The 22,030-nt window shown below is 38.2% G+C and overlaps 1 protein-coding gene across 12 annotated transcripts in view; it reads right to left on the reverse strand.

The window, feature by feature from the left end:
* The window catches only part of DLGAP2 (DLG associated protein 2), a 628,408-nt gene that overhangs the window by 74,315 nt on the left and 532,063 nt on the right, over positions 1–22,030 (reverse strand). For all 12 annotated transcript variants that reach the window (XM_072142338.1, XM_072142335.1, XM_072142334.1 and 9 more), the window contains one exon: positions 2,135–2,282. In XM_072142338.1, the coding sequence (XP_071998439.1) occupies positions 2,135–2,282 (148 nt within the window). The remainder of the gene's footprint in view (positions 1–2,134; positions 2,283–22,030) is intronic.

Raw genomic sequence — 22,030 nt, forward strand, 5'->3', positions numbered from 1 at the left:
CATGGAAGCCTGGAGTGTAATGTAAATCTTCTATTTGTGCTTCTATAAAGCATAACTTTGATACTTTCTAATATGTGACATTGCATACTGAGCAGGATTCTATTAGAAGTGGTCCTGTCAAATTAGTTGTTTACAAACTTAAAATGTTTGTCTACAGTTCAGATTCCAGGTTTTGTCCCTTGGAAATTTCTGTCTAAGTGCAATAAACACTTCTATTCCATACTAATAGTCCAAAACTGCTCTGTAGCTTTTTTGAACAATTACAGTTAATGCTAAATATCTGTCTTTTGAGTTGTTTTCAGTAAAGAGTAAAAAAATGTCATATTGATTTTTAAAGTGGAACTTCGCTCCCCAGATCAAACTATACCCTTTGTTTTAGGCTATTATTTCCAAGTAGAGTTTAATGAAATATATATATTCATGTATTTGTTTACATATACACTTTGTATATCTCTATCTATCTATATACATCTACACTGTATGTACTATATACATGGATATTTTTATTAATTCTTTCAAATGTGTAGTATATACATGAGGGGGGGAATTTATTAAGACTGAGGGCATTGTTGAATTCAGCTATAACCGGTGCAACGATTCTGGCTCATGCAATAGTGAATTCGCCCTATTACGCCAACTTGGCAAGGGTGGCATGGGGGATCATGATCATGTCTTGTACATTAAACAATGGGCATTATAGGCTTACAGGCGGTGTTCACATTTACTTTAGATTGTGGCTTCTCCTACAGATTCCAGCATGCTGTGCTGTTATATCCAGATAAATGCTGGGCCCGGATAAACAAACCTAACAGAACCTGAGAGGAGATTGGGACAAAAATATTTAGCAACACAGCGAATCCAATAACTAGGGCTTCTCTGAAATATCTCGAGATGTTTAAACATGGCTGTACATGAAATATCAACCTATATCAATATACCTACCTATATTATCTTGCCAAGGTGTAAGGGAAAGCTCTGGCTCCCATTTCCACCATCGCCTATGACCACTTGCCACTGATACTACCATCTGAGCCGGAAGGGTCGATGACCACAGGACAGGCTGTGGCCAAGAATTGGTTCTATCTGCTCGATCCTCATGGGATTTGTGGGAAAATTACTCTATGTGAATTACTTCAAAGTTTATTATTGTATAATGAAAATGGCATTATATTTTAGTGTTGGCTAGACTAAATACATTATATCAGTATGAAGTTGGCCAAATATATGACCAGCTAGTTACAGCCTAATGTGCACAGGGACAGCTTCATAGGCTCTTAACATCTATTGTACAGATTGCAGGGGGGGGTTGCTAAATTTAATGCTGCGTGGTAGTGTGTGTCAAAGGAGATAAGTTAGAGCAGGATGCTTCTCCCTTTCCCCCAATGGAAATAATAGGCAAGCTCTTCGGGTCTACTATACTCTGATGGCCAAATGGTGTTGGGCTAGCTTTTGATCTATACAGGTTTTTTTAACTTTTTTATAAACTAGAATATTTAAGTTTAATGATATACATCTTAAAAATTGTAAAAAAATATGAGATATAAATTATAGTTTAAAATTGTATAAATTGCCTTCATGTTTTATATGTATAAGATTCGTCAATCCCTTAAATATTTGTTTGTTGAAAGGTTCAGACACAGTCTGTGACTGGAATAGGTTTAATAATCTTTTCTTCTCCAATTATTTAACATACACATAAAAGTGTCTTACTTTTTATTTTGAAGGGAATAATCTTTAAATAATTGTCTTTGTGATTTAGTAGAGAATTCTCTAATTCTCTGACCATGTTTAATGTGCTTGTTAGGCAACAGATAACATAACAAAAGTGACACAATGGGGGATGTCAGAACACATGGTTAATCCTACCCATTCTAGATAAAATGTTAAGTTTTTCTGATATATATTGTCCTCAATTATATACAAAAATATTGACAGGTCTTTGGGAAGGGGGGAATAAACACAAGGAAATATATTTCAAATAATTACTATTTAAGTGGATTTTGGAATGGATTCTAGAGGTCAAACTTAATAAATGAAAATTTAGAAGCTGAATTTGACTGCATTGGGGTTTTTACCTACCAAAGTACTGTAGAAAAATAAAGTTAAAGACAAAAAGGAAGGCAAAGTCTCTGACCTGACTGACACAGCTGGCTTGGCTCAGCGTGCTGACAGCTCTCATGTAGCTCTGGTTTCTTGAACGAAATTTTGGAGAATTATAATTCCCTGAAGGGTCCAGAACTTGTCCTGCGGCCATTTCACTTGCTGCTTGTAGGTAACTCTGACTACATAGCATGAGAAATAAAAATGCAATGAAAATATTGGACAAGTCACATATTCCATCTTTTTCAGAGTTGTTCAAAACAATAATTTTATAGTCTGAAAATACAGTTTTGACCATTTTAGTAAAACGGTCATATAGGGTACATACTTTTCTTCCCTATTATTGAGAAACCCCGCAAGGAATAGAAATAATATGTGATAGACTACAAAGCATAGGGTGCTAAGGCTGTATTGTAGCACTGTAGACAGCTAATAGCCCTCATTAGAACTAGTTTTTCACTAAATAAATACCATAATATGTATTAATAAAGATTAAGATCTGCTGCTGGAATGACAGTGTGGCCAGTGAGGTACAGTAGGTGGAAGGTGCAATAGATAAATCACTTTATTATCCAAAATTGCTTTTGTCAGCAGTATATAGAAACAGAATATTCTCCACAAAAAGACGTTGTTATGCATTTTAAGGCAGATGCCCCGTCTTCATATTACTTTTGATGTTGAATGACTCTTTCTCCTACCTGAGATTACATTATTTTTTAACCTTAAGGCTGCATTCACACACATGTATGGGGGACGTATATACGGCCGACGTATATACGGCCGACATACGTCCCCCATACACTTCTATGGGCTGACGGCATTGTACAGGAGCAGTACGGCACCGTACAGCGCTGTAGCCCTGGAAAAGATAGGACATGTCCTATTTTTTCCCGTATTACGGCGCCGTGGCCCGTATGTTCCTATGGAGAGGGGCGGGGGTGAGCAGCGCTCACCTCCTCCTCCCCTCCGCGCGCGCTGCCGTGTGCACGGCGGGCCACGACAGTGTGCATGTAGCCTTTACACTGATAAATGTACATGTAGTCACAACAATGAATTGGACCTTTTACAGAATAACCACCTGAGAAGATCTATTGTAATACTTAGATAACTAATAAATGCAAATTTCTCAGTTATTCTGCCTGCTTACATATGAATACATTGACAATTGGATGTTACTATACCACCTGTGTCCAGAGGCCATTTTTACAGGGTCAGTATATGTTCAGTATTTTATGTCAATATTTAAGCACAAACCAGGATTTCATCTAAAACATGAAAGAGATACAGTTTTCTCTAAAATACCTTTTTTTTCATCCAAAGGTTCCCCTTCTAATTTTGGCTTTCAAATACCGCACAGTGGGATCACAGTGACCAGGTAATCATTGTCCAGAGGTGCTCACAAAGAGGGTTGTATTTCATAATCATAATTCTTTATTTACAGTATATAGCGCAGACAGATTACGCAGCGCTGCACGGAGCTTGCCAAATCATTTGTAATTAGGCACTAGAAGATCTTTGCCTAAGTTGTCCAGTTACAGGTGGAGGGGTGGGGTGCGGGGCGGGCACCACGGAGGGGTGGGGGGGCACCAGTAGAAGCAGTAATGTTTTTTCTCTATCTTTTCTTTTCATCTCTGAACAGACTTCTGTAAGACTGACAGATTGCCATAAAATATAGTAGATACCAAGAGAGTCAAAGGGATACATGTATGTAACGATTGGCTTTTTATTTCTTTTATGTGACTTTTCACGACACTTGTGCACGTTTGCCTCTAAGACCTTAGACCTCCCTCCACAGTTTGCCATTGTCTATAGTGTTCCCTGAGTTATCATTTGAATCCAGATGTGACAGCTGTCATTTTTTAAAATGTTGCAAAATAGGAGTTTTTAGGAGTAAAGGAATAAAGTTTATTTTGTATAGGTGTATAGACACAGAGGTTAATGATTTTTAAGTTTGGGCTCATAGGTGTGTCATATATGATATGATTTGATATATGATATAATATTTGATATATATACATATATATCAATATGCATGAGTGGAGGCATGGGGTACATACATAAAAGTGGGGTAAGTCCACAGAAATGGAGGCATGGTGGGTAACAGTACTGTATATCAGAGTGTGACACAGGAAGGTCAATCTCTACAGTAATATAGGTTAAATGTGGTACTAGTCTTTAGTAGTGGATTGGTAACTATAGAATTACAGTTGATGAAGATCACTAAGATAGTTTTATACTTTATATACTTTGTTAACACTGACTAAATATTATTATAACTGATCACAAATGAGAAAATCATGAACATCATAGCATATAAGGTGTGAGCAGTGTGAGCAGTAAGTACAACCCTGCTCACAAATGTGTTGAGCCAATATTGTGTTACATATCTCCTATTACTGCACTTCAAGGACATGTAAAAAGCCCACTATATAGTAACTCTGGAAAAAATTACAAACAGAGGCTTTCTGTTGCAGCTTTCAGCTGTGATGAGCAAGAGGGTAAAGTCAAGAAATGCAGAGCAAGGGTTGAGTTCGGTAATTGGAACTTGCAGCAGTAATTGACATTGCAACATGTGCAGAGTTTGTATAATACCATCCTTGTTTCTTACCACATCAACTTGGTTAATTTCTTTAATAATTACTATATGAATAAATAACAATATTTGTTTGCAGTGTAGTTTGCATTTCCATTTGCCCAGTTCCATTAGTATTAACCTTGGCTGAAAACACGAAAAATCTGACCCTGCACTTCCATTCAGTAACAGGTTTTTAACTCAAAATTATTAAAATGCTGTAAAAAGGAACAATATAAAACTCATAATGTAATGGAGCATTGTGACATTACATTGGGTCTTTGTTTTGTGATGTTATAATCGGACCTTTTATTATCCCAATTCTGGCGTTCTTATGTCATATTTAGGTATTGTAGTGTCACAATCATTCTTTGTTATGTCACGATGGGTCATCTTGATGGCATCATGTGTTGTTATTTTTGCAATGTTGCATGTTGCAATATCATTAAACGGAGTTGTGATGGCATAATGGGACAATGTTGATGGCATCATGGGTTGTTATTTCACAATGTTGCATATCATTAAAGGGAGTTGTGATGTCACAATGGGGCATTATGATGTCAATATATGCCTTTGTGATGTCACTATAGCGCACCATAGTATACATCCTTCTATCAAATAAATGCAAATCAGTATGCAGTAAACATAACATCTGGTAAGTATATATCTCAAAGGAATACATCTCCAGAAAAAGTGACTATTTATCTAGATGCCGAGCCTTGGCTGAAGTGATAATGAACCATAATCAGTATCTTATTCAGTAATAATTGATTGAGGAAGAGGAAGTAGCGGTGCTCGGCAGCTGTAAGATAAAGGATGAGAAATTAGTCTCTTCACACAAGTTAAAAAGCCATCTTTCATCAGATTGTATGGCAACAGACATGTCAGGGATGGGAATGAAGAAATACTGCATTACAAAAGTCTATCATGCAGGATTATACAGCATTATGTATGGATGTATAATGCTAGAATTAGTAAGGACATTGATGGTCACATATAGTTTCCCTCATATCGCAGAACTGCATTGTATGAATATACATAATATACATAGCAAATAAAATAATATCTTCTAGTATGTGCATGTGACTGCAGGGACCAAAAAATGATGGTAAGATGATTTTATTTCCTTCTTACAGATTTTGGTAAGTGTTTTGTAATTATTGAAGGCTTTAGGTGACCCGTCAGATTAATATTTTTTGAATGCCCTCTTTTTATAATTTATTTCCCATATATTTCCCAAAAGATTATAAAACAGAAAGACAAGGGTGGTCTGCAGGACCCAAAAATTATAATAATAATAATCTGCAGATTCTGGGAAACATACAAAAAAATAAGACATTACAGAGTAACAACAGTCATGTGAAAAAATAGGAGTGAGGGTCCTGCTCACTAGAGTTTACAGTCTATGAGGATGTGGGGGTGACAAAAGAGGTATGAGAGCTTGTATTATGGTCCAGAAATTTTACAAGGGGATAGAACAAAAATAATTTAATAAATAAAAATGTTGCTGCTTGAACCAGCCATCAGCTGCCATCTTATATACAAAGTCCATAGTCAGTGGGACTGCAGAGAAACTTTTCTGGATAAGAGACATGGGGAGTACCAAGAATTGGTTAATAAAGAATTAAAGTTGCATACAGTTAGCAAGTGTGATAGACTTGCCTGAATAAATGAGTTTTAAGAGAACATTTGAAGAATTAGTTGGGTATTAGTCTGATAAACCGGAGTAGCGCATTCCAGAGAATTGGTGCAGCTCTGGAGAAGTCCTGGAGGCATGCGTGGGAAGTTCGAATTAAGGAAGAGAATAATCTAAGATCACTAGCAGATCGAAGAGCATAGTTTGGACAATAGACTGAGATGAGAGAGGAGAGGTAGGGGGTGCAGCATCATGAAGAGCTTTGTGGATGAGGGTTATTAACTTAAACCGTATTCGGAAGGAGACAGTGCTCGTATTCGGAAGGAGACAGTAACTGGCACAGACTGGAGAAAGACAGGTCTGGCTTCTGCATTGAGAATAGATTGTAGAGGAGAGAGTTTAGTAAGCGGAAGACCAGTTAGTAGGGAGTTACAGTAGTCTAGAAGAGAGAATCAGAGCAAAAATTAGTGTTTTAGAGGTTTCAATTGTAAGAAATGGTCGGATTCTAGAAATATTTTTAAGGTGCATCCGGCAAGAGTGAGCAACAGATTGAATATAGGTGCAAAGGAGAGATCAGAGTCCAGCATAACCCCAAGACAGCGGGCCTGCTGCCTCGGGGTTATAATGACATCACAGACAGAAATGGACAGATCAGGGTTAGGTTGGTTAGTAGATGGTGGAAAGACAAGAAGTGCAGTTTTGGAAGGAATAAGTTTCAAGAAAAGAGAGGTCATCTTCAGTAAGGCAGGCTTGATGTTATGTGCAGAAGTATATCAGCAAAAAGATGATACTGAAAACCAAGTTGATGGTATTCCCAATGGCGGCAGTATAGGGAAAAGAGAAGAGGACCTAGGACTGAGGCCTGAGGAACCCCGAGAGGAAGAGGAGAAGAGAAAGATCCAGAAAAGGAGACACTGAAAGTGCGGTCAGATAGATAGGAAGAAAACCAAGAGAGTGCAGTGTCTTTCAGGCCAATCGAGTGAAGGAGGAGCAGGTGGTCCACAGTATCAGATGCTGCAGAGAGATCCAGTAGATCGAGGAGAAACTAGTGCCCTTTAGATTTAGCAGTGAGAAGATCGTTGGAGACTTTAGAAAGAGCAGTTTCAGTGAATGCATAGAACGGAAACCAAATTATAGGGGGTCAAGGAGGGAGTTAGCTGAGAGATAGTGGTTTAGTCGGGAATAGACAAGGCATTCCAGAAGTTTGGAGATGAAAGGGAGATTAGAGACTGGTTGGTAGTTAGCAGAACTGGTTGGGTCCACCGAAGCTTTTTTTAATAATGGGATGACAAAAGCATGCTTGAATGAAGAGGGATAGACACCAGAAGAGAGAGGTTGAAGATTTTAGTGAGATGAGAAGTGACCACTGAGGAGAGAAACTTTACGAGATGTGAGGGGATGGGGTCACTAGTGCAGGTAGTGGGGCGAGCAGAGGAGAGGAGCCTGGACACTTCTTCCACTGTGACTGGCTCAAAGGAAGAGAGCCAACAGGATGAAGTAGCAGGATAAAGTGGATTAATGGAGTTGGTTGATTGGGATATTATTTCCTGTTGATTCAAGTCAATTTTATCGGCCAGTAGGTTAAAGAAACTGCAAACAAATAAATGTTACAAGTTACATGATAAACATGAAGTTGTGTTCACATATGTGGTTTGCATCAGAGCTGCAGGTCATAGGGCTGCAACTGTAGCTATAAGCCACATGGGGTGTAATCTAGCCTGCCTATACTTGTTACTTATAGGAATAAATTTAGAAGTATAATGTCCCAGTATAGATTTGAATGTATCTGATCCCAGTCTATATCCTGTAGTGCAGCCCTAACTTTTGTGAAATTGGTCTTTTTAAATTTCAATTTTCCCACATGTTTTTGCTTTTTACACTTTGTGAGAAAAAAAATTATGTTGTGATCGTGGTTCCCAAGGTTTTCCTGGACACTTAAATTTTGGAAAATTTACGCATTGTTTGAAATCACAAGGTCCAACAAAGCATCACCTCTTGTGGGATCTTCTACAAGCTGTACCATAAAATTATCCTGCAGAAAGTTAATAAAATGTCTCCCATTCACTAATGAAGAAGAACCCTGACCCACTTGACATCTGGGAAGTGATCTCCCATGATCACTTCTGTCTTCAGGAAGGTTAAGGAAGGAGAGACAAAGAGCCAAAGCAAGTGAAGAAAGTGATATGTGACCTATTGTATTATACAAAGGTTGTTGAAAAGCTACTGAACTTTTTATTCCCTTACGGACATGTGACATATCTGTTCATCACACGGGCTGAGCCCTCTCCATAGAAGATGGACGTTTCCTATAAATGCTCCTGGCAAAGCTGCCGGAGGCATTTAAATCCATTTAAAGTCATCTGGGGGGCGGGGGGGGGGGGATGGGTGTGGTGGCGGACGGTTACTATGATAGCCTTGAGTCTCTACATGGAAAAAAAAAAAAGTTAAGGGTTTTTGAAGGTTGGGAGTGAAAAATGAAAACGCAAAAACAAAATGGGTCTGGTCGTTAAGGGGTTAAAGGGAACCTGTCTGATCAAAGTTATTCATGAAAAATCAGGGACAATGACTCGTAGATTGGGGTAATCATCTTTTTTTTTTATCCATGACTTCCTTTTTTCTAAAATCCAAAATCAGTTTTATACATTATGCCACTGTGTTCTCACTGCTGCCGAGATTACAGGAAATGCAGGAGGAGGGGAGACTAAGATGTGCAGCTGCAATATAACAGCCTGTGAAGCCGGAGCATAGAGGGCTTCTGTAACATGCCCATAGCCCTTCAGGCTCATTAGCATAATTTTAAAAGAAAGGAGGCCATGAATAACAAATATAAGAAGATTACCACAGTCACAGTGATTGAGTAAGTGTCCCTGGTTTATCATGCATGATTTTGATGGTAGATTTCCTTTAAGGAAATACAAAATCAGAAAGCAGAACCCAGAGGGGTTTTGACAGTAGTTTTTTGCCCTCCCCATAGAAATAAACATACAGAATATTCATCTGACTGTATCACTGGCTTTAAACTACTGTGTCTTCTTTATCTATACAGAGTTTCTTCATTCAAAGAGCTATTATATCACGTGCATATTTTATTATTCTGCTACTTAAAATGTACACATCCATTCACACAGTACTGTCTATTCATTTTACTTTAAGTGTATACTGCAATAAAAGTATTTTTCTCTTGTTTTGCTTTCATTTTGTCTGTAGACATGAACAAGATTACATAAATTGACTATAAAAAAAGTCTTGTGTAATTGCAGTAGAATATATTTCATTCATTAATTATGTAAAGATGAATCGGGTGCTCTGTATGACATTTCTCCAGAGTGCTTCAGTGTTGACAAGATAATATCACATAATGATAATCTAATGAATATATGTATTATATGCAGGTGTTCCTACACTGATATAGGCTGATGTCATTAATGCACTGATGAAAGGCCTTAGAAATGGAAGGGATTTGTCCTTATTTATAATACATATTTAATATATAGTAGATAACATGTATTATCTTAACAGATTTTCATACTTGCTCACACCTCTGTATATCTATGAATTTGTGTGTGATAATAGGAGCTTTGAGACAAATTTATAGCTGATATACCGACATATATTTTGATATATTTTGTGATTGTTTTATCAATGATTTGGTGATTATAACCTTCAAACTCTTTAAAGGGGTTGTCCGACTCTTTGCAAAACCAGGCAGGCGGGCTGCAGAGGTAAGTTTTAAAAAAAGAAAGCTGTACTTACCGCTTCCGTTCCTCCTGGGGTCCCACGCCACCACTGTGCCGGTCTGTGCCCCTCTCTGTTTACATGGGCACGGAAGCTCTGCTGAGTTAGACTTTTGGCCAGCCAAGGTGGCCAGCCACATCCCCCATCCCCATATCTCAGCACATGATACAGCTTTAAGGGTTCAGTAACAATTTTATTTTCATAAGACGGACCTGGATTATTTCTATGTACTTTGCAACCTCGGCAATTAAGGGGACCGTGCTTGTATAGGAGAGACCAAAACAGAGGGCTGGTGAGTTGGATTTTGTATATAATGTATCTACTGAATGCCTTCCCTAAGTATTTGCATTACAATATAATTGTGTATTTTAACTCCCTTAAGGACGTGGCCCTTTTTCGTTTTTGCATTTTCATTTTTCACTCCCCACCTTCAAAAATCTGTAACTTTTTTATTTTTCCATGTAAAGAGCTCTGTTTGGGCTTGTTTTCTGCGTAACAAATTGAACTTCATAGTGATGGTATTTATTATTCCATGCCGTATACTGGGAAGTGGGAAAAAAAATCAGAATTCAGTGAAAATGATGAAAAAACGCATTTGCAAAGTTTTCTTGTGGGCTTGGATTTTACAGCTTTCACTGAGCGCCCCAAATCACATGTCTATTTTATTCTTTGGTTCGGTATGATCACGAGGATGCCAAATTTGTACAGGTTTTATAATGTTTTCATACATTTAAAAAAATTAATACCTTCTGTACAAAAAAAAATTCTTCATTTTGCCATGTTCTGGCACTAATAACTTTTTCATACTTCAGTGTACTGAGCTGTGGGTGGTGTCATTTTTTGCGACTTTTGATGAAGTTTTTAATGCTTTCATTTTTAGGACTGTATGGGCTTTTGATCACTTTTTATCGAATTTTCTATATTTTTCAAAATGGCAAAAAAGTGGCATTTTTGACTTTGGGCGCCAATTTCCGTAACGGGGTTAAACGCTGGTAAAAATTGCTATTATATTTTGATAGACCGGACATTTTGGGACGCGATGATACCTAATGTGTTTATGATTTTTACTGTTTATATATATATTTATATCAGTTCTAGGGAAAGGGGGGTGATTTAAAATTTTAATTTTTTTACTATTTTTTTCTATATTTTTTTTTTTTTACCATTATTTTAGATCCTCCAGGGTAATTTAACCCTGCAGGGTCCGATTGCTAATACTATATACTGCAATACTACTGCCCTCTGGTGGCTATTAGAAATCATTACACCTGGCAAGCCTACGAGTCTCAATGAGACTCTAGGCTGCCATAGCAACCAATCGCTGCCCTCCGATGACGTTCCAGGGGGCGGCGATCGGGCATCCAAGATGACGGCGCCCATGTAAAGGTAAGTTAGGTGCCAGCACCGACCGCGGCAGTGAAAGGCGGGTGTTGGATGTTTTATACAGCCATTACCCGCTGTGTATGGAGAGAGCTCAGCTTGTGAGCTCTCTCCATACACCCCTTGCAGCACGAGGACGATATAGTTCGTCCTCGGTCGGCAAGGTGTTAACCCCTAGGCGCACCAGGACGTTATAGTACGTCCCCGGGGCTAGATGCTTAGCGCACGGGGACGTTCTATAACGTCCTGCTTCTGGCACCGGCTCACGAACGGAGCCGGTACCAGAAGCAGTGGCTGTCAGCTGTCTAGTACAGCTGACAGCCTGCGCTAACACCCGCGATCGGAGCCGGCTCCGATCGCGGGTGTTAACCCCTTACACGCCGCGGTCAAACATGACCGCGGCGTGTAAGTGTGTTTGAGCTGTGGATCGGATCCCCCGTGCCGCTTACCGGGGGATCCGATCCACTTCTGGGCAGCTCCGAGGACTGGCATGTGCCCCGGAGCTGCCCAGTCTCCATGGCAGCCAGACCCCTTCCGGGTCTGGCTGTTAACTGTCTGAGCATGCGCAAGCTTGCTCAGACAGTTTACACTGCTCTACAATAAAATAGTATTGTAGAGCAGTGTATTGAACTTAAACCAGTGATCAGAGCATCACTGGTTTAAGTTCAAGTATGTATAATTAAAAAAAAGTCAAAAACACTAAAGTTAACACATTAGAATAAATAAAAAATAAATACATAAAAATATAAGCCCCTAAAATGTCACTTTCCCATAAAAAAACTTAATAAAGTATAAAAAACATAAAAACACAAAAAAAACCGCATATTTGGTATTGCCGCGTCCGTAACAATCTGCATAATAAAACAGAATTGTTACTGGACCCGCACGGTAAACGCCGGAGGAAAAAAACGCAAAAAACGTTCCGAAAAAAGATAATTTTTAATTAATACCCTATAAAAAATGCTCTAAAAAGTGATTTAAAAAATGTTATGCACTCCAAAATCAGCCCACTAAAAAGAACAACTGTTCTCGCAAAAAATAAGCCCCTAACAAGATTTATCTGCCAAAAAATAAAAAAGTTATGCATATAAAAAGATGGTGATGCTAAAATGAATAAGATTTTCTCCAAATTAGTTTTTATTTAGTACAATTGAATAAAATACACAAAACCCCCACATATTTGGTATCCCTGCGTCCGTAACAATCTGTATAATAAAACAGAATCGTTATTAGATCCGCAAAGTGAACCCCGTAAAAAACAACCTAAAAAAACTCTCTCTGATAAAGATGATTTTTTTATTAATGCCCTTTAAAAATGCTCTAAAAAAGTGATTTTAAAAAGTTACGCAATCTAAAATAAGACCACTAAAAAGAGCAATCATTCTCGCATAAAATAAGCCCTTAAACAGATTTGTTAGGTGAAAAATAAAAAAGTTATGCATATGAAAGACGGTGATGCTAAAATTAACAACAATTTTGCCAAATTACTTTTTATTCAGTAAAAATGGGAAAAAATAAAAAAAATATATATAAATGAAGTATTTTCATAAACGTGGCGACCCATAGAATAAAAATAATATACTATTTTCATGGTATGGTTAACGGCCAAAAAAAAAAAACACATAAAAATTTTCCTAAAAATTGATGATTTTCATTTCCTCCACCAACAAAGAGTTAATTAAATCTCACCAATTAGCTATAGATGCCCCAAAATTATGTATTAGAAAAGTGCATCTCATGTGGCAAAAGAAATAAGCCCCTATAGGTCCTCAATAAAAAAAAGAAAAAAATTATAGCCTGTACAATGTGACATAGCAAATCTGATTTGAATGGCGCCTCCTTCCCTTCTATGCCCGGCCGTGCACCCATACAGCAGGTTACCACCACATATAGGGTATCGGTGTACTCGGGAGAAATTGCGTATCAAACTTTGTGGAGCCTTTTTTCATTTTATCCATTACAAATGTTTAATTTTCCACCCAAAATGAGTGTATTGTGAAAAAATATTACAATTTGCAGACTCCACCTCCATTTTGTTTTAACCCCTATAAAACACGTAAAGGGTTAACAAACTTCTTAAAAGTGGTTTTTCATACGTTGAGGGGTGTAGTTTCCACAATGGGGTAATTTACGAGTCTCGCTATTATTTAGGCCTCTCAGTGTCAATTAGAAACTGAGCAGGTCCATCTAAATACAGGTTTTGGCGATTTTACAAAAAATGTGAAAAATGGCACCCAAATTCTGAGCCTCATAACATTCTAGTAAAATATGTGGAATCTGAAAAACCATGCCAACATAAAGCAGACATTTGGGAAATGTAAGTTATGAATTTATTTGGGTGCTATGACTTTCTGAATTAAAAGTAGAGAATTTAGAACGTTGAAAATAAAGAATTTTTCAAAATTTTTGCCAAATTTTGTTTTTTTTCAGAACTAAACGCAAAAGATTTCATCCAAATTTTTAAACTAATTTGAAGTACAATGTGTCACGAGAAAACAATCTCAAAATCCCCTGGATATCTCACAGCGTTCCCACGCTATAACCACTTATAGTGACACAGGCCAGATTTGAAAAATGGGGCCGCGTCCTTTAGGCCAAAAGATGCTGTGTCCCGTAGGGGTTAACTTAACTGGCCTCCTCTGTTTAGCTGTAAGTTTAGGCGTTGGTTTTTATGTATTTCCAAAAACAACATGTGACTTGTCTGTGCTGCAGACTCCTCATCTTGCAGCTCCCACCTTTGTGCTCCTGTATAGCTCCTCCCTCTCCCACTCTGTAATGATGATGTCAGACCACGACACAGCAAGCTCTGTGCCTGTGAAGGAGCACAAAGGTGGAGTGAGCAGCACAGAAAAGTATACAGAGGATTTTTTCAGGGTGAAAGGTAAATCATAACACTCAATTATATTGTAATGCAAATGCCTAAAAAAAGCAGAAATACATATTTGCAATGCAGGTGTGATGGGCTCCTGCAACCAGTCTTTAGTGAAAATGAGGTCCCTGGTGAAATGCATTAGTATAATAACATGTAACTATGTTAGCAGGAGTGTAGCAACGTTATGTATTTTAAAATTATAGGTAGTGGTTTGATGTATAGGTGTGAGGAAGTATATAACTCTGTAATGATGTTGCCAACACCATGGAAGAAGCTGCAACAGGCAAAACCTGGATCCGGCAACGTGACTTTGGTATGAGATGTCTCTGATTTTATTAAATTTTTACACATTTTTAAGTGTTTTGTGAGTATGTGGAAATAAATATTGCCCCTTTGAAAACGGTTACTTGGATGCTCTGCATTAGTTTTTGTACGGTTGTTTTTATAGCTCTCCACTGATGCTAGTGACCTCTCCTTGGAAGGGTGTAGTGTGAACCACAGTGAAGAATTTGTTTCTTTTATGTCAGATTTGTTGGTGGTGAGATATAACCATAATTTTTAAGCCGAAAAAGAGTAGAGCAACTGTAATTTTGTTTCTATTTTTACTACAGAACATGGAAGGTCTTTCAGTCAAGGACCTTTTATGATGTCATGTGCATTTTTTGATCTAATGTATAAAGCTGAATGTATGGGTATGTCTGCTAAAATAACCTGCACCATTGCATTTACAACTACCAAAATCTGCATAGCCACTCCCTATGACTCAGGGGACCTCATAGACTAGGTTTTGAGTCAAAATTTTCACCACTATCTAGAGGACCTATTGTCTGTTGGCTGCTGTAGCAGTTAACAACCAATCACCTAGAAGTGTGGGTGTACATGTAAACAGTACACAGTAAAATATTTTCATTTTCATTACATGTAAATATTGTCTGAATTCCATTTGCAACTTCCGAAAACATTTTGGACCCCTAGCTTGCATTCTAGACCTTACCTTTGACTGTTTTGGTCTCAGAAGCTCTGCCAATAACCTGCTGACTGGTCTAAATGCTTAGCTTAGACCCTCTTATCTCTGTGTGCCAGGAATACCTGTCCATAAATTAGTAGGCCTCAGGCAGCAGATAAAAGCTGCCATGTGATTCAAAGGCCAATGGGGGAAGGATACAGGTTGGCACAATATTATATTTATATGTCATCTCAATCATCTAATGTATCACCAGTACATAGAAATAAACTGGAGAGCTTGCTAGATCATGTACTCATATTATTATAGGGTGGTTCATCAGTGGAGTCACCTGTTTACATAAGAGCCAGTCCAAGTCTGTGTATATGAACTGTACATAGAGACATTTAATGGAAGAAAATGTACTGTGGAGATAATTTATTCTTCAGTTATTACATTTTACATTTCTATAATTCATGTACTGTAGGGGACACCTATTCAACATTAACATCAAATTACTCTATGAGTAATGGGGAAATTAAGCCCCATTATAATTCTCACTTTACCACCAATCACTACTATAGATTTTCATGAACATTAGGTCTATTTACCTCCTTTTACTCACATTGCAGCCACTCTGAAAATTTCCTATACAGATTTGCATCACCTTGTAACAAAGAAAGCAAAAGCAACCTCGCACAAGTTCCCTATAAACACAGCCTCTTTGACATCTATTGCTCTGTGTTTTAGGAACATATTTCGCTGCTTATTTTTTATTTTATTGTTCTTGGGTTCTTCAGGCTAGTCTCAGGATGTTATCTAATCCATTAAAAATGTAATATTTTAGGTGAGTGTATAGAAAGTGTTTTAGGCTAGATCCACATGCATGTATGCATGCTCGGGCGAGAATAGAACCACGTGCTCACCCCTCCCCTTTCCATAGGGAGAAGTTTGGAATGGCCATACTTATAGGGAAAGATAGAGAAAGCTCTATCTTTTTCCCCATTACGATTTGGTGCTGTGAGATATACGTCCATCAAAATTATGGAGAAAATTGTATTGTCCATTGAAATGTATGAGGACGTATGCTACCCATAGCTCAAGCAGCCTAGATGTAACAGTACTCTTGGATAAGTGTCATTTGGTTACTTTTTCTTTTATCTTAGAGTCAGTGATGGTGCCAGTGGTAGATGCATACACACATCTCTACTCTAGACTGTATATTCTTTGTGCTGAAGCCAAACGAACATGAAAGACAGAAACAGGCCCATGTGTTGGCACAATCCCACAGACTGCACATCTTTTACACAAGGGAAATCCTTTCATTGTACTGAAATCTGATTTTCAGTGCCGCCACTGTAGCAGTTAATACATTGTCAGCCCTGCAATATGATGGCCAGAAGGGAATTCCTTCCACCATATTTAGGTATAATGCAAGGATTCCCCTTCTATACATGGTGTACAGTCCATGGCATCATTCCAACATATGGGCCCCTTTCCGCAGATTGTACACAATTGTCTGCATTCTGCCTAAAGGGGAGTCAGATCTACTGTGCTGTATATGAAAACAATGCAGGGGCTGCCTACATATGTCTATTAGCTTTCTAATTGAATCAGACTTCCTTGTAGTCCTGTGTGTTTTCCTCAAATCGACTGCTAAGTTAATTCATGTAATGCATTGTAAGGTTGATGTGTTTACTGATGATAAACAGCATTGGGTTCCAATTCCATTCTAGTCACATGTTCTTAATGCTTTGCCTTCCTTTTGTGGTGGTGATGATTTCATATAGCCCCCTATTTTCTGAACATTAGTAACCTCTATACTGCTGGGAGCTTGTTAATGCCATTCTAGGTTTCTTAATTTAATGCAACTCTTCTCAATTAACAGTTTCCATTATCAGAACATGTACGTGAGTTTAGTGTGGAAAAGACTTATAACCCTCTAAACAGGGGAGACTGATCAGCATCAGCATAGAGAGCGGCCATTGCTCCAGGTGCTTCTATCTGCATAACACCAGCACAACAGATGGACGCCACTTACTAGTGGGACAGTGGTACAATCTCACTGTAGTTTATTGCACTTTACCTACATATTAGAATGTAAATGTTATTATTACTACTGTCATGGTCAAGAGCATTACTACCAGAGTTGTAGGAATAGCAGCCACTATGGGCCCTTCATCCAAGGGTTGCATATCAGTTCAGAGGTTGGGAAAAGTCACTGATGAAGGTGGCATGCAAAATTTTAAGTATTTTGACTAAACTTTATTGTAGAATTGTGCCTATCAATGAATCCTTTGCTAAAGCATTAATTTTTTGCATTATTTCTTAATAATATTATCAATTCTTCTGGTATTGATGTAGATATTGTATCATTATGAAGTATATCATGACTATACTGAGACATTTTTGTGTTTAATATTATTGTATTCTGATGTCTTTAACCCCTTAAGGACGGAGGGTTTTCCGGCTCATTTCTCGCTCTCCAACTTCAAAAATCCATAACTTTTTCATTTTTACGTGTACAGACCTGTGTGAGGGCTTATTTTGTGCGTAACAAATTTTACTTTCCCGTAATGTTATTTATTTTAACATGCCGTGTACTGCGAAGCTGAAAAAAAATTCCAAATGTGGAAAAATTGAAAAAAAACCGCACGTGCGTCACGTTCTTGTGGGCTCAGTTTTTACGACTTTCACTCTTCGCTCCAAATAACATGCCTACTTTATTCTTTGGTTCGGTGCGATCGCGGTGATACCAAATTTATATAGGTTTTATTGTGTTTTAATACATTTTCAAAAATTAAACGAATGTGTACAAAAAAGAAAAAAATTTTTTTGCCATCTTCTGACGCTAATAACTTTTTCATACTTTGGCGCACGGAAATGTGTGAGGGGTCATTTTTTGCGAAATGAGGCGACGTTTTCATTGCTACCATTTTGAGGTCTGTGCGACATTTTGATCATTTTTTATTTCATTTTTTATGTTATGTAAAAAGGTGTAAAAGTCGCATTTCGGACATTTGGGCGCCATTTCCCGCCTCGGAGGTCACCGCCGGCCGTAACCGTTTTTATATTTTGATAGATCGGGCATTTTGGGACGCGGCGATACCTAATATGTCTGTGATTTTTACTGTTTGTTATGTTTTATATCCGTTCTAGGGAAAGGGGGGTGATTTGAACTTTTAATATTTTATTAATTTTTTTTATTTTTTAAACTTTTTTTTTTCTTTTTTTTTTTACTATTTTTTAGACCATCTAGGGTACAATAACCCTAGATGATCAGATCGCTCCTACCATATACTGCAATACTACAGTATTGCAATATATGGCGTTTTTGCAGGTCTTACATTACAATGAGCCACTGGCTCATTGTAACGAACCTGCATAAACCATGTAGCCTCGTGTCAAGAGAAGACCCGAGGCTACCATGGTAACCGATCGCCGCCCCCCGATGACGTTCGGGGGCGTTGGGATCGAAAAAAAGATGGCGGCGCCCGCGCGCCGCCGTCTTTTAAACGCCGCCCGCGACTTTGCGGGCGGCGTTTAGAGGGTTAATAGCCGCGATCGGTGCAAGCACCGACCGCGGTTATTAGCGGTGGGGGTTTTGTGCAAAATGCAAAAACCCCCACCTCTGTATGAAGAGGACTCAGCCCGTGAGCCCTCTTCATACTTCCCTTATACCTCTGCGCCGTAGAGCTACGGCGCAGAGCGTTAAGGGGTTAATATCCCTATATTATGACATCCCTGTGAATATTGTCACAGTATAGGGAATCTACTCACAGTAACATGGACGTCACTTTATGCACTGTGTGAGTGTACACCAGAGGATCACTGTATACATGAATTCTGAAGAAATCTCCTTCTGAAATGCACCACATTTGACATTTTAGAACCATTTTTGGACAGCTTTCCGACTACTCAGGTGCCAGAAAATGCTGAGGATTTATCTGGTGCAGAATAAGACTGTGGAGTCTAAATCGTCACTGATCTATTCTCCAGTACTTCTCCCTCACTCTGTGTATTATACCTGTACTGTGACATTACTGTTTGCATCTTTACCTTTCCCATTGCATCATTGTGTCCATTATCTCTGTACTGTTATATTACTATGTCTATTACCCCGGTACTGTGACCTCACTGTGTGCAATATCCCGGAACTGTGACATCACTGTGTGTATTATCCCTTTACTGTGACATCAAAGGATGTATTACTCCTGTCATATAACATTTCTGTATTTATTATCCCTTTACTATGGCATCACTGCAATTATTATCACTGTATTGTGATATCACTGCCAATCATTATCTAGGCCCTTTGAAATGTACTTCTGAAAGTTTAAGTTGCACTGACGGACCCATTGCTTTTTCCCAGGAGCCTTGTGGTTAATATATCCTTCCCTGTTCTGGAGAATGTGTTCTACAAAATACTTTTATTTATTGATAGATAACTCATAAAAACATTCATATTCATATTCCATACTGTACCCACAAATTACATAAAACTCAGAGCTGCATAGCTGTCATGGACGCCAGGCATATCTCTATCTAACCATATCGTCTATAAAATAGACAGAATGCTACAGTCTCAGTGCTCAACAACCTAAAGCACTAGTACAGCTGGAGAACAACATGGGAGGAGCAAGAGAGAAGGAAGAAAGTGAATAAATAACCAAGTGGGTAATAAAAATAAATTACCCCTCAAATGTTGCTTATATGTCTTTTTTCATTCCTTTCTTTCTCTTCCTCTCCCATCCCTCCTCTTTAAATTTAAGTGCCCAGTTATCATTAGGCCAGTATATCATGCCCAAGCAGGAGGTTGAGAAGTCACCCACACCACCAAATATCATTCATCACCTCCTCCTAGAGTTCACCACAGCATCATCACACCTCTTTATGAGGAGGCCAACCATCAGCCACTCTCCGCTATCACAGCCAGCTGTGATCTTAAGATCTACTATTAGCCTGTTGTTAGGGTCAACAATCATGTGCAGAACTAAATTTCACTTCTTCCCTTCTTATCCAAAATAAACACAAAAACCCCAAAATTGCCATTCCCTCCCTCCTCTCTCCTCCATATGCTAGATCACCTCCCCAATCGTCCTCCCCATATCAATGTCACTCATCTCCACAGCCCCTATTACATCCTTATCTTGCCTGTTTGCTTCTGTCAGCTACGCTAACCCTTAACAATTAGATTCAAACAAATAATAATAAAAGAAAATCATCACCCCCCCCCCCTCTTCCCACTTCCACCCCAGGGTCAGCCAGGAGTGTGATAACCCACCATTTAAAAACAATAAACAATTAAATCATCTTTTTGTTGCATAATTCTGTCTACTTATCCCAATTTTGACAAATCTTAAAATAATTATGCCTCTCTTTTTTGCCACAAATTTGATATCTTCCATAAATATCAACAACTTTTTTCCAGTTCATTACCTGATAACCAGTTTCTTGCATAAAAACCTCTTCCATATTACCCAAAATTCACAAATAAATATATAATTCACTTCAAAGTCATATATCATTTTCAAATTACAAAATATTTCACCCCAGTACAACCTTTTAAGATTGCATTCACACTATTCATGTTCCAATTCCACATAAAATACAATTATTTGACGCTTTTCTCCCCATTCTAAACAGTGTCATAGAAGAGTAATACAACCCGTGACATACAAAAAAAATTAAACAATTTTTAAGTTAAAGGGGTTGCCCATGAAAGAAAGTTCTAAAATTTTGAGTGATGTTTACATAATAAAGCTCATCTTTAACCCATCACTTTACAATTTTACTAAGTTTTATTGCTGTTTTAGCTCCTACCCCTCAGTGATGGTTAGTCTAAAATCCCGAAGTGTTGGTGGGGACTCTCTAAGCAGACACTTCATGATTCCTCTGTACTGTTAGATGCTGCGTGCTGATAATGTGCTTAAATTATCAGGGTATAGGTTTATATACACTTTTATTTAGCTTCTGAACATTCTACTTGTATCTGACAGAAAAAGAGAGATGAGACGGATCAGAGATGAGAGATTCATGAGATCGATGCAACACACAATGACAGACTGTCACGTCTGCTACATCTCAGCTATAACACACACAGAGCGCCTGCCTCCCATGGATAAAGATCTTATCTGTAGCTTGTAGAGTAAGTCTCTGCATGCTGCTTATCAGCAGGAAGTGTCTGTGAGTATCTGTGTGTGAGTTTGTCTTGTAATGGAGGGGGGAGCGGCAGCAAGCAGAGAGGAGAAGCAGTAAGGAGAAGTTACTTTTGAGAATCCGCCCTGGTTGACCATAATCAGAAGATTTAAGGCCGGATCCTGGAGCAACTGAAATTGTATAAACCAGGTCTGATAGAGACAGATTGGAATTATATCTGTGAAATGCTGTTTTTCTGTTAGTAACATTGAATTAGATAATGTGTTTTTTTTTTTTGTAATCCTGAGTATATTTAAGAATCTTGTCTTTGTGGGAATACTCCTCCAAAAAAACCTACACCAAAACTTTGTGAACATCATATTTTTCCCATTTAGCTTTAGGTATAATGTTAGTGTTTTCATATCTGCAAGTATCTTAAACTATAGATCTCACCCCTTTTCCAACAGAAATTTCCCTAATAGTCTTTCACACTGGTGTTGCAGATCACGTCAGAGTCTGATCAGGGTGCGATCAGGGTTTGGTCAGTGAAAAACTGACATTTTGCATCAGAGTTCAGTCAGTTTTCAGCCAGAGTTTGATCAGAGTCTCAGTTTTTCACGAGTGTTTTCAATGCAGTTTCAATGCGTTTTTCAC

This window comes from Engystomops pustulosus, chromosome 3, assembly GCF_040894005.1.
Source record: "Engystomops pustulosus chromosome 3, aEngPut4.maternal, whole genome shotgun sequence".
NCBI classification, from domain to species: Eukaryota; Metazoa; Chordata; class Amphibia; order Anura; family Leptodactylidae; genus Engystomops; species Engystomops pustulosus.